This window comes from Cuculus canorus, chromosome 1, assembly GCF_017976375.1.
Source record: "Cuculus canorus isolate bCucCan1 chromosome 1, bCucCan1.pri, whole genome shotgun sequence".
Classification (NCBI taxonomy): Eukaryota; Metazoa; Chordata; class Aves; order Cuculiformes; family Cuculidae; genus Cuculus; species Cuculus canorus.
Window position 1 is genome coordinate 62,854,808 of NC_071401.1, and position 13,369 is coordinate 62,868,176.

The window sequence follows — 13,369 nt, forward strand, 5'->3', positions numbered from 1 at the left end:
GTCTGGAAGGGACCTTAAAAGTCATCCAGTTCCAACCTCCCTGCCATGGGCAGGGACACTTCCCCACTAGCTCAGGCTGCCCAAGGCCCCATCCAACCTGGCCTTGAACACCTCCAGGGATGGGGCATCCACAGCTTCCCTGGGCAACCTGTGCCAGTGCCTCACCACTCTCATGGTGAAAAAATTCCTCCTCAATGTCTAATCCAAATCTGCCCCTCTCCAGTTTACACCCATTGCCCCTTGTGCTATCACTACAAGCCTTTGCGAACAGCCCCTCTCCAGCTTTCCTGTAGCCCCTTCAGGTCCTGGAAGGTCACTACAAGGTCTCCTCGGAGCCTTCTCCAGGCTGAACAAGCCCAACTCTCTCAGCCTGTCCTCATGGCAGAGGTGCTCCAGCCCTCTGATCACCCTTGTAGCCCTCCTCTGGTCCCGTTCCACCAGCTCCATATCTTTCTTACGTTGATCATTCCAAAACTTCCAACCTAATGATCCTACTTTTCTTAGAGAGTTTATTTACCGTTCAAAACAAACCCCAAAAGTTGATCCGGGCATTACACCCCGGCAGCCGCCGCCGCCCCCCCCCCCCCCCCCCCCCCCCCCGTTGCCCCTCGGGCACCGACACGTGGGAGCCCCGCGAAGCCGGGGGAGCGCCAGGCGGTGTCAGGAGCCACCTCGGAGCCAGCCCCGGCCCCGGTGGCCGCTGCCCCGGCCGCACGGAGCCATCTTGCCGGGCTGGGAAGAGGAGGAGGAGGAGGAGGAGAAGGGGGGGGGGGAGGCGGGCGGTGAACTCCCGGCCCGGCGGGCGCTTGGCAGCCACCCCGGGGGCAGGGCTGGGAGCCGGAGCCGGGGAGGAGGAGGAGGAGGCGGGGACCGAGCGGCCCCAGCGCAGCGCGTTGTCCCGGGTCGGAGATGGCGGAGGAGCCGCAGAAGAAGCCGTCGCTGCACACGAACGGGCTGACCAAGCCCGCCTCGCTGGGCGCCGCCACCCGCGCCCCGGCGGGAGGAGGAGGAGGAGGAGGGGGAGGCGCCACCGCTGCTTCCAAGAAACTCGTGATCAAGAACTTCAGAGGTGGGTGCGGGGTCCCGGCAGGTGCGCGCGGAGCCGCCGCCCGTCCCGGGCTCGGTTTTATCGCGGGTCCCGTCGCGCCGCGTCCCGTTCGGGGGGTGCCTCGGTGTCACCCGCCCCGCCGCCGCCTTATCGGGGTGGGGGCAGGCTGCCACCGCGCTGATAACCCGCCCGGTGCTGCCCGAGGGCTGGAAGGGCTTACGGGGACACGCGTGGGTCTTCCCGCGTGGGGGAGGGGGAGCGGGCGGAAAAGCCACCTTAGTGTCAGCGCTAATTACAGCGAGGCGAGGGTTACCTTGCGAAAAGGAACGGGGGAGGGTGGGAAAAACACCGACAGACTCAAACACGGACAAACTCTCCGAGGCCACCGGCGCTGCCCTTTGCCGGGCAGGGTCCAAGCTCTGGCCCCGGAGCTGCTGCGGGGCCAAATGCACCCTGCGAAGGTCCCGTCGCTTTGGGGGTGTTAATGACCCAAACCTGAGCTTGGCAGAACCTAGCAAAGCAGAGGAGAAGGGTTCCCACCCTTGGGCAGTCCATTCTCAACTCCCCATTTCTTCCTTCGCAGAAGGACCCAAGTTACTGGATAATTCTACTCGGGACACACAGCAGAAGCTTCACAAAGTGGTGGGAGCCAATAGAAAGTAGCATTTATATTAAAACACCGACAGCCCTGCCGCTGAAGCAATCTCCGAGGCCACCAGCAGCATGACCGGCGCTGCCCTTTGCCAGGCAGGGTCCGAGTTCCGGCCTTGGAGCGGGTGCAGGGTCAGATGCACCCTGCAAAGGTCCCGTCACCTTGGGTGGTGTTAATGACCCTCTCCCCATGCCAGACCTAAGCACAAGGTGGCTTGGCAGGACTAGAGGAGGCAGGGTGAGGAGGGTTGGTACAGACTCCTGGTAGGCAGCTGGTTCTCAGCTCCCTGTATTTTCCTTCACAGAGAGACCCAAATTACAGATAATTATACTCAGGACACGTGGCAGAAGGTTTAGGAAGTGGTGGGAGTCACACACAGTAGCATTTCTATTAAAACCCGGACAGCCCTGCAGCCTCTGGAGTGGTTTCCGAGGCCATCAGCAGTGGGGCCAGTGCTGGCCTTTGCTAGGCAGGGTCCGAGCTCCGGCCCTGGAGCAGGTGCGGGGTCAGATGCACCCTGCGAAAGTCCCGTCGTTTTTGGGTAGTGTTAATGACCCTCTCCTTCTGCCAGGCTTAAGCGCAAGGTGGCTTGGCAGAAGTTAATGAAGGAGGAGAAGGGTTTCATATAGAACCCCTGTTTGTTAGTTCACAGAGAGACCAAATTAGTAGGTAATTATACTCAGGACACATGGCAGAAGCTTCACAAAGCAGTGGGAGCCATACAGAATAGCGTTTCCATTAAAACGCCAACAGCCCTACAGCTGAAGCAGCCCCGTGGCCACCGTCAGCAGGGCTGGTGCTGCCCTTTGCCGCGCAGAGTCCGAGCTCCAGCCCTGGGCGCTCCAGTCTTGGACCGGTTGTGGGGTCAGACGCACCCTGCGAAGATCCCATCATCTTGGCTGGAGTTAATATTCCTCTTTTTGTGCCAGACCTAAGCACAAGATGGCTTGGCAGAACTTAAGGGAGGAGGATGAGGAGGGTTGGTGCAAACTCCCGGTAGGCAGCTGGTTCTCAACTCCTTGTATTTTCTTTCACAGAGAGACCCAAATTACCAGATAATTATACTCAGGACACATGGCAGAAGCTTCATGAAGCAGTTGAAGCGATACAGAGTAGCATTTCTATTAAATACAACCTTGAAGAGCTCTACCAGGTAAGGCAGGCAGGGATTTTTTTTCCATGTAACACAAGGAATATGAGCTGCTTTGGGGCTTTCTCAGAGCTGCATATTTAACATAGTGCATTTTGATTTGTTAAAATCTGATTGCATTTTCTGAACTGTTCCCTCCATACTCTGTTTCTAGTCAGTTTGCAGTTCTATACAGCGGTTCCTTGGGAAGTTATCAGGATCTGGGGCCCATGAATCATAGAACAGTTTGGATCGGAAGGGACCTTAAACGTTATCCAGTTCCAACCCTCATCTGATTCCAACTGAGAAAGCAGTTAATGTTGGGAGACACGAAAAGCTGTGCCTGGACAGCGTTGAGGTTTAAGTCTCAATCTCTACCCAAAATGCCGAAACCGGGACGTTACTTTCGCTGGGTTATGCAAATGAATATTTTATTATTATTACTCTTTTGCACATGCTTTGGTCTCTTGTGAATAGCAATGTTGAAATATTTGTTATTATTAGATAATAAAAATTAGACATCAACATCGATACCCCTTGGGGAATTAAAAAAGGAACTTAGTTGAGCGGGGACCAAACTGCCAGTTTACCTGTGCTTCAGATTACTGTTATGTTTTAATAGCAATCAAGATCTTATTTTTTTTATTAAAATGGTGAAGAAGTACTTCTGGAACATCTGGACTACTGGAGCAGAGGCTAGAGAGAATAAAAGATAGAAATGCTCATGAACCGTTTTTTCGTTTCTACTTTACTTATTTATGGTTTAGTTCTATGTTATTCTAAATGGAAGCGCTTTGAGATAATTAGCTGAAGTAGCAATTTTTTACAGTCACTGTGTTGTGAAAAATTACTAGTGCTCTAAGTTGTTCTATGTAGCTGAATTTATGAGGTTTCCATGGGTGCAGGTGTTTGATCTGCAGGTGGGGATCTCCTTGGCACATCAGGACTTAAGACATTATTACGCTTACCTAAATTTTTCTAAATGTTCAGCTGAGGTAGGTTTGACGTTCTCTGCAAAGTGCAGACTGTGGGAGGACAAAGCCAGTATTCCATATTGGGTCCATGCTCAAGAAAATCACGATTAATTTGGGAGCTGAATACTTACCTCTCTAATTAGTTAGGGTATATAATACATGGGGCTAAAATGGCTGATTATGTAAATACGTTTCGACTTAATATAATTTATTCTCTTTAAATACATAACTTGACTGTGACATATTCCTCTATTAACACTTGAGGTTTGCAGAATTTGAATTACATAATACATTTTATGGTTTGAAACTCAGCATTTGAAAAATCCTGCTTTTTCCTGCCTAGCTAAAAAAAACCCCACAGATGCTTTGAGCGTTACCTAACTTGTTTTCAGAGGCTCAGAAATGAGATTACAGTAATATGGCTATGAAATTGCCAGTGTACAGACTTGAGTTTTGGCAGAAGAGGAGGAGAGAGATTTCGGATAAACTATGAAGGAAGAGCTGTACTTTTGGCTTTTTTTTTTTTTTTTTTTAATTTACCTGCTTATTTGTAAAAACTGTGCAAGGCCAGTCCGATAATCTGCAAGGCAATGATGCAAATCAGCGAGATTTCTGTACAGTGGGTGGTGGCAGTCAGCATGCCTGCGCATCGATAGATAGGTACTTACTCTCCTGCCAAAGGAATAAAAGATGAAGTTCAGCATCCCTTGGAAACCTGATCTGTACTTACAGATCGTTTTAACTGCCTGTTGGTGAGCACCGAATTATCCACAGGGGAAAATTTCTCTGTGTGCATTTCTCTGTGTTCTTGCTATCAGGGTTTTTGTTTTGTTTTGTTTTTTTCCATCTTTATCTAACTTTATGGGAGGAAGTGAGAGGCCTTCTAGAGTTCAGTGCGGTGTGCGGGCTGGTATACCAGCCTGCCTTTGAGCTTTCTGATTGATTTATTTAATTTGGCATGGTGGCTGACGAAATCAACTGAAGAACAATGACAAGGCTTTGTGGGAAGCCCGAAGGATACTCCTTTCCAGGCATGAGAGGCAGCATGGGATCAGGCATGAAGGTGCTTGGCAGAGATGGAGTCAGAGAGCTGTAGGAGGGTGGCAGCCAATTTTTTGTGACTAAAATAGGAATGATGTCTGGGATCGGTGGTAGATTGCACAGATTTTGATAGAAGTAGCTTATGCTTGATGGGATAGAGAAAGTGGGGCACTGCAAAGAATCGATGAGTGAGGAGTGATAAAAATAATGGAAAAAGAAAATTCCCTTTGCAGCAAGGTCCTAAATAACCTGAAATGGGGCAGCGCTGCCCTTCTGGAGGACACAGAGAAGGACGGTATAGTAGTGAAGGAGAAAAATGATGAGAGTCCTTCCTGACCAGAATTATATTTGGGTGGATAGGAAGGGCTATTTCTTACAAAACACAACAAACTAATTGCAAAATGATTATGTGTGAGAACTGTTTATCATGTCATTTTACCTAACTGTTTTAAAACCAGGTGAAAAACATAACATGGGCACTATGTGATAGTATTGTTTCATTTTCTTTCTTTAATATTGTATCAAAATTGACAAAGCCATAGGGGATGTGCGTTTAAATAAAATGACATCAGGTAGATTAGAATTACACCATGGGGAGATCTCTGGGAAGCAGATTCACTTTGTGTTTTGGAAGACAAACTATTCAGAATATTAGAACCTACAGAGGAAGTAATAAAAGAAGTAGTGATAATTTGCATGCTGAATGCTGAAGAGAAGACTTTGCTCAAAACAAGTTACTGAAAGGTTGATTTGAAACAGAATTCTACTAGATTTGTGTAGGTGAAGAGTCTAGAGGTGTTGTCTTTCTTGTATCCTTGTAGATGTGATAGTTGCTGTAGCTTTTTTCCAGACTAATTGTGTGAACATAAATAAAAGATTTCTTCAGAAAGAGGAAGGAAAAACTCTGAATGAAACAAAAGGTGAAGAAGGAGGAAATGACTTGATTTTATGTCTCCCCATCAAAGAAAGCAGAGAGAGCTAGTAGAGGCAGCATTGAAGTGACATGGTTTGAAATAGAGTTGCATGCTGGCGTTAGGCACTATAACGTTTCATATTACAAAGAAATAAGACACACCAAAGAAAGCTAAAATTTGAGGAAAACTGAGTAAAGGCCAAGCATTGGGAAAATACTGAAACTTTGTCCAAGTTCATTGATGCTATCAGAAAATTCATCAACAAAATGTGACTCTATAAATCCTCAGGAGCAAAGCAAAACAAAAGATTCTTGGATCAGTTTTAGTTTGCCCCAGTGAAACGGTGTTTTGAATTTTAGGCAATGTTCTCTGCAGTATCACCTTATCGCATGAAGTCAGTTGAGGTGAAGTTAAAGGAAGAGACAGCTGGATTTTTAGTTCTGAAAATCATGTCCAACTCCTTCACATAATTTTGCTTGAGGCATTGAATGACCAAATATATTTACACTCCTCACAGGTCATTTGTCTGTCTTCTTTTTGATTTGCTTCAGATGCTATGGTCTATTAATAAAGTCGTTTATTGAAATACAGCACACAAGTTAAAATAAAGTGTGCCTGGAAGAAAGTCTAATATAGGCAGTGGTATCAAGCAAGGCTACGTTTTCTCTTTGATATTCTTACTGACTTTCTTGTGAGGAAAAAATGTTAGTGTAAGACAATGTAATTACCGAATAGCTGAACAGCAATGTGCTAGAGATGTCTAGAGTTGTCTCAGGGTAGCCTAGATCAGCTGCAAAACTACTCAATTTATGTTAATGTAGTCACCACAAGAATGTTTGGGTTTGGGTAGAATCAGTCTTCTGAGTCACGTATGGACAAATACTCAGGTAAATCCCATGAGGCCCCCGAAAAATCAATTCAGGCCTATAATTAATGATTAATGTGGATTTTTTTTGTTTTCCTTTTTTTCCCCTCAGTTTAAATACCTTAGCACATGTGTGTGAACCAGTGGAAATATACATTAATAAGTTAATAAAATAACAGGAAAACAGCTGTATTCATTTACCATTTAGAAAGAGTGGTTGAAATGTCTATCTTGAAGCTATTAAGAAATGAAAATATTTGATATGATTGTGTTCCCCCAAAAAAGTGCATGTGTGCGTGCAGTGGAGGATGCACAAAATGGACTGACAAGGCGAGTTCTGCTGCTGAGCAGTTATTCATTGGGGGAAGATTCTTATGATGTTTAACAGCACATCTGAAATATGACCCCGATGGTAATGGTTGACTTTGTTTGTATATGAAATTGACAGCATATGAAGGGGCCAAAATCAGAAAGGAATAATGAAGTCTTAATTTTTCCACATATTTTGGATAATTTCGTTTTGATATTTTGGTTTTGTGCACTGCTTGGGCAGATAATGCAGTTTTTTTTCCTCTTTGTTGTTGGCCTTGATTACATAGGCACAGAAATTTAAGTTCTTTTTTTCTATCTCATTCATAATCTTGTTTTGGTTTTTTAGGCTGTTGAAAATCTCTGTTCTTACAAAGTCTCTGCAACACTGTACAAACAGCTGCGACAAGTCTGTGAAGATCATGTGAAAGCACAAATCCTTCAATTTAGAGAATATCCTTTTCTCGTGCACAGAAATGGTTAGAATGGTTAGTTCAAATCAATTTTTTTTTAGAACAACACTTTGCGAAAACTTTACACCAGTAATTGCCAATGTGTTAAATAGGGTATTTGTTGAGCGCTTACATATTTTCAAATCAGGCATAAGCAACTGAAGTCATTTGGATGAATAATTTTTGTGTGCGGATAAATAGCATGGTAATAGAAATTTACTTATAATTTTAACAGGAATGCAAATTTTACAACTAATCTAGAAAATTTCAATAGCACTGTGAGATTTTAACAGGGGCAGGCATGGGGTTTTATGGCAGGTGAGTAGCAGAGATGCTTACAGCAGCAATGGTTTAAATATGAAAAATATCACCGCAGTAGTTCTCAACAACAGTGTCTTCAGTAACAGAATCCTCAAACATGAAGTACACCTGTTTGACCAGTAATGACTACTGGTCAGCAGCAAGCTCTTTAGGTATCTCATCCATACCTTGGGATGTTCCTGGGAGAGAGCTCTGAGTTCAGGAGATCACTTGGCTGTCTTGGGGGACACAGTAACCTGAAGTTTTGTGGTAAATTTCTCCATCATTTCCTTGAGCTACATTCCTGGGCTTTTCTTCTGGCTGAATTGGCTGTAGAAGTGTCTGTAGATCCTCTCTGGACATTTAGGTGTCACCAGCCCTGTTTTCTGAATTCCATTGTGGTTTTCATGCTGAGATTGTTCTTTATGTGATAGTTGTCTTTTGTGTGTTATGGCCTTGGGGTTGCACTTGCTCAGGCAGTAGATAGAGATTACACCCAGCTGTCTCTCCCCGTGTTCCTGGAGAGTGTCTTTGCAAACAGATGTTGGAGAGTGCTACCCTGAACAGATACTAAAGTACTTTGAGTGCTAGCAGTATTTCCTGCTTCCTAGGTCTCTATTATTATTTTATTAGCAGAAAATGATAGGTTAAAGTAGAAAGAAGCAAGGGACTGCGGCCCAAAAAGAACCTTCTTTCCAGGAAATGCCTCACTTTGGGTTGTGACTCTCAGTTTCTCAGTTCACTGCATTCCCCAGGTAAGTGCCAACACTCATAAAAAAAGATGAATTTTTAATCCCCCACACCTGGCCCTGTTATTTGGCTAAGTCCCAACATGGTTTTGGTTTGTTTTTTTGAGTCCTAGTTAAGGAGTCGGGCTTTTATGTGGCGTGTAAGAAGCATTGGTACATACACACCTTTTTAATGGCAGCTGATTTTTTCATTGCATTTACTTTGGTACATTTAAAATCACATCTAACTAAAAATTACAGTAATCAGTACAGTAGTCTCTTAAACACAGCTGATCGCTAAGAACTAAATCTTATAGCCTGCTTTAAAGCAGTAAAGTCAACTGGTTTTTGCATCCCTGACTATTCAGACTTTAGATCATCCTCTAAAGAGATGTTCAGAAACTGGTGTTTTAAAACTTTGTTTTCTCCCCACCTCTGATGGAATTGGTGGTTGGGAGAGTGGAGAATTTTGTATTTTACAGGTATACCACTTTATATCCCAAGGGCATGAGATGAGATTAATCAGATTTGGCCAGAGAGAGTTGGAGGTGATACTGTGCAGGAAAGGAAGGTAAAGCCACGTTTGGATTTGCTTATATGATGCATTAGAGTTCTGTTACTCAGAAACAGCAGTCAGATTTATTGTGTAATGAAGAAAACTCTAATTTGCTTAAGGAGACCTGGAGATGCATATGAAAAGCGTGGTATTTGGATTTGTTGAGGATTATTTAGAACTGTAACTGCTTTTAAGAGATTAGGGTCACGCCTGTTGTGCAGAGTGTGAACTCATTAAACAAACAAAATAAATCTTTCTATCCCTCTCACTTCAGCTTTTGAAAAGGTTATTTTTGACACTGTTTTCTTCTTTAAATCTATATGAAAGTTATGCAGTATAGCCACTAGATGGTATTACTGAAGAGCAGTGAGTGATATTCCTTGAAAACATGGGGAGGCTTTTTGGAGAGCTGCCAACCCCTCTACTGGACAGAAGCCCTGCAGTTAACCGTTTATCCCTGGGTTGTCCCAGTAACATTGGGATATCCATGGAGCAGCTTTTCCTAATGGCTGGCAAAGATCGTGTCCAGAATTTGGCCTCAAAAGATACCAGCAATCTAGTTTTCCTTAATAGGTGCTGTACAGATTCTCTGGATAGTCTTGTATTTTTAAAGAAGATAAATAAATGCTGGCAGGATCATTGCAGACAAATGGTAAGTTGAATGTGTGTTCAGAATATGTATACTTGAGGTGTGAAATTTGGCAAAAAAGAGTTTGTCATGGTTTTAACTTGCGACTGTGTTGCACCTTCTGCTTTTCAGTGTTGCTTCTAACTTTCCCCTTCCTAGTTGGGGGTGGGTTTGTTGTTGAAAACTTACATTCTGCTGTGTTTACTCCAACTTTCATAGGTTTCATAGAAAGTTGCAGTATCAGTGCAAAATATATTGACACCTCTTTACTGTGGGTGGAAGGAAAAACTAATCAGGCTATGCTGAAATGTTTTGCTGTTTGTAATTTTAAGTAATTGGAGAGCTCACAGTCTTTGCTTTTAGATTGATCCCAGAGGTAGTTTAGTTCATGACCTTTTTTTTCAAAAGTAGAATCATAGAATGGTTTGGGTTGGAAGGGACCTTAAAGATCATCCAGGTCCAACCCCCCTGCCATGGGCAGGGACACCTCCCACTAGATCAGGCTGCCCAAGGCCCCATCCAGCCTGGCCTTGAACACCTCCAGGGATGAGGCATCCACAGCCTCCCTGAGCAACCTGTTCCAGTGCCTCACCACTCTCATAGTGAAGAAATTCCTCCTTACATCCAGCCTAAATCTGCCCCTCTCTGGTTTATACCCGTTCCCCCTCATCCCATCACCACAAGCCTTTATGAATAGTCCCTCTATGGCTTTCTTATAGGCCCCTTTCAGGTACTGGAAGGTCACTATAAGATCTCCTCTGAGCCTTCTCTTCTGCAGGCTGAACAGGCCCAACTCTCTTAGCCTGTCCTCGTAGGGAAGGTGCTCCAGCCTTCCGATCATCTTTGTAGCCCTCCTCTGGACCTGTTCCAACAGCTCCATATCCTTCTTACACTGAAGATTCCAGAACTGGATGCAGTATTCCAGATGAGGTCACACAAGAGAGGAATAGAGGGGCAGAATCACTTCCCTCGACCTGCTGGCCACGCTTCTTTTGATGCAACCCAGGATACGGTTGGCCTTCCGGGCTGTGAGCGCACATTGCTGTCTCATGTTGAGCTTCTCATCAACCAGCACGCCCAAGTCCTTCTCTGCAGGGCTGCTGTCAATCACGTCATCCCCCATTGTGTACCAAAAAGGGGGATTGCCCTGACCCATGTGCAAGACCTTACATTTGGCCTTGTTGAACCTCAGGAGATTCTCAGAGGCCCACTTTTCAAGTCTGTCCAGGTCCCTCTGGATGACATCCTATCCTTCTGGTGTGGCAGCTACACCACTCAGCTTGGTGTCATCTGCAAACTTGCTGAGGGTGCACTCCATCTCGCTGTCAATATTGTTGATAAAGATATTGAACAGCACCGGTCCCAGTACGGACCCTTGAGGGGCACCGCTCGTCACGGGTCTCGATCTGGACTTTGAGCCATTGACCACTACTCTTTGGATATGACCATCCAACCAGTTTCTTATCCACCTTACTGCCCACCCATCAACTCCGTATCTCTCCAATTTAGAAGGATGTTGTTTGGGACTGTGTCAAAGGCTTTACAGAAGTCCAGATAGATCACATCTGTTGGTTTACCCGTGTCCATTGCTGTGGTTATCCCATCATAGAAGGCCACTGAGTTGGTCATACAGGATTTGTCCCTGGTGAAGCCATGGTGGCTGCCATTAATCAACTCCCTGCCCTCTATGTGCTTTAGTATCGCTTCTAGGAGGATCTGTTCCATGATCTTCTTAGGCACAGAGTTGAGGCTGACGGGTCAGTAGTTCCAAGGGTCGTCTAAGAGGTGATGGTCCTGACTATAGGGCTGAGAAACAGGAAGATTAAAGAACTGAAACTGTATGTCTTTCTTTCTGCCGTTCTTCTTGTCCTCTACCTCTGCAATGAATTATGTTACAAAAAAAAAAAAATCCTCTCTTAAAGACACTGTATGTGAATTGTCCGGCTAAGAATGCATCATTTTAATTGTAAACTAGCATTTTGCAATGAATTTTCTTTGCAGTGTCACTTAGCTTTAAGTAGAGATGCCCCAAGTGGTTGAATTTCTGTTTTCATTAATTGAATCCACCCATCCTCCCCTCCCTGTGGAGGATGGACAGAGGTATGTGATATTTATCTGAAATAAAAATGGAAAGCATTATGGAAACTATGCAAGACAAATTCAACAGTCTGTTGAAAATAGAGTTCAAGTTTATTGCCTTGAAAATGTAATTAAAATGGACCTGTGTTTCTGTAAAATGGCTTTTACTATGAGCTCTGTTCACTTTTATTTCTTCTGAGCCTTCTTGGGTTTTGGGTTTTTTTCCTGCTTAAAGCAACAACCTGTAGCAAGTAGTTTTCTTGCCCATGTTCTGAGCTAGCACTTGTGATGTTTAAGAAAAAGGGAATTAGCCTTGCTGCTGTTTTACTTTAACATGCTTGGCCAGAAACAATGTCAGCTAGAGAATTGCTTCACAAGCAGTGAAACCGTTTAGGGGAGAAATAGGTGGACAGCTGGGGAAAGAAACCTCTGTAGCTGGCCTAGGAGTTAGTTACTGACATCCTGAGTTATGCTAAAGCGAAAGCTGGGCAGCCTTTTTATGAGCAAAGTTAGAAACAAATGTGAAGGAATAATAAGCTAAAAAAACCACCTTCTATATATATAATTAAAAGAGATGTTATTTTTTTATACCTTCTCTCCCCTGTTAAAATTAACATATCTCCCTTTTATCATGAATTTTGGCAGCTAACTTTTATTATAAAAAGATCCGTTGCACAGCTTATTACTGGCTCTGCTTAAAGGTTCTTTTTTTAAAAAGTGAAAACCATGGCAGCGTGCTATTTCAGGGTGTTTACTGAATGCATTGGACATACTGCTTGAATGGCTTATGTATCTCAGTAGCACTAAAACTCATAAGAGGCTAATAGAACGTTATGTTGTTATGAATTTGAAAACTGTTTTAGATGTGCTTAGCAATAGTATTAACATCAATAAATTACATACCGGTGGCTGTACAAGTCACCAGAGAAGTTGAAGATACATGCCTCAGCAGTTAAGGTGTCTATGTGATGTAGTTTTTGAGAAGTTGTTTTATAATTTAGAATGTTACATGAGAGTGAAGATAAACATTTTCTTTATATATTTTCAGATCATGATCAGAAGCATTTTCTTATTTTTGGATCGTACATACGTACTTCAGAATTCAATGCTTCCTTCTATATGGTAGGTATCCATGTAAGTATTCCTTGAATCTTTAGAGTTTGAATACGCTATTAGGTTTGTGAAGGTTGCAAATAAATTTATCACATTTTATTTGATCTGTGTAATATATCTCTAAAGTTTTATGTTAGCTTATGGAAATACATGTGTCAGTGTATGCATGTGTCATTTCCTCCTTCCCCACAGATATTTATTGTAAAGTGAGGGTAAAAGGAGGAAAAGGTCTGTGAACATATGCTTAAAAGTCAAGGCATGTATATAGTTGTAATTGTCACAGCCTGAGTAAGGCTGGCTGTGGGGAGAACTTCTCGGGCTGATGCCTCTGCATCTTAACCCTGGGCCAAGTGATACTCCACGTGCTCCTGGTTTTGACAAAATTCACTGCCCAACTTCTTGCTCAGTTGCTTTTTAAGAAAGTCAGATACTATAATGATGTGCAGATCATCTTCTCAGCACTGGTTTCTTGAGCATCAAGGCTTGTGGCTCAGAGCATTGAGGTAAAAAACAGCTCCCCTAGATGCTAGTCTACTTTCAGCACACCACAGTCACATTGTTGGGCGTTCAGTTTTTCAGCA

At 43.9% G+C, this 13,369-nt stretch overlaps 1 protein-coding gene across 2 annotated transcripts in view; it reads left to right on the forward strand.

Annotated features, from left to right (window-relative positions):
- The first annotated feature begins 837 nt into the window (after window positions 1–837).
- The window catches only part of CUL4A (cullin 4A), a 43,020-nt gene continuing 30,488 nt past the window's right edge, over window positions 838–13,369 (forward strand). The window contains exons 1-5 of one of the 2 annotated variants that reach the window (XR_008452510.1): window positions 838–1,069; window positions 2,738–2,853; window positions 7,282–7,385; window positions 9,551–9,620; window positions 12,724–12,797. Coding sequence is in view for 1 of the 2 variants with exons in the window: in XM_054081048.1 (XP_053937023.1) it covers window positions 910–1,069; window positions 2,738–2,853; window positions 7,282–7,385; window positions 9,551–9,620; window positions 12,724–12,797 (524 nt within the window). In the remaining variant the exon portion in view is untranslated. The remainder of the gene's footprint in view (window positions 1,070–2,737; window positions 2,854–7,281; window positions 7,386–9,550; window positions 9,621–12,723; window positions 12,798–13,369) is intronic. The other variant, XM_054081048.1, reaches the window with a different exon arrangement.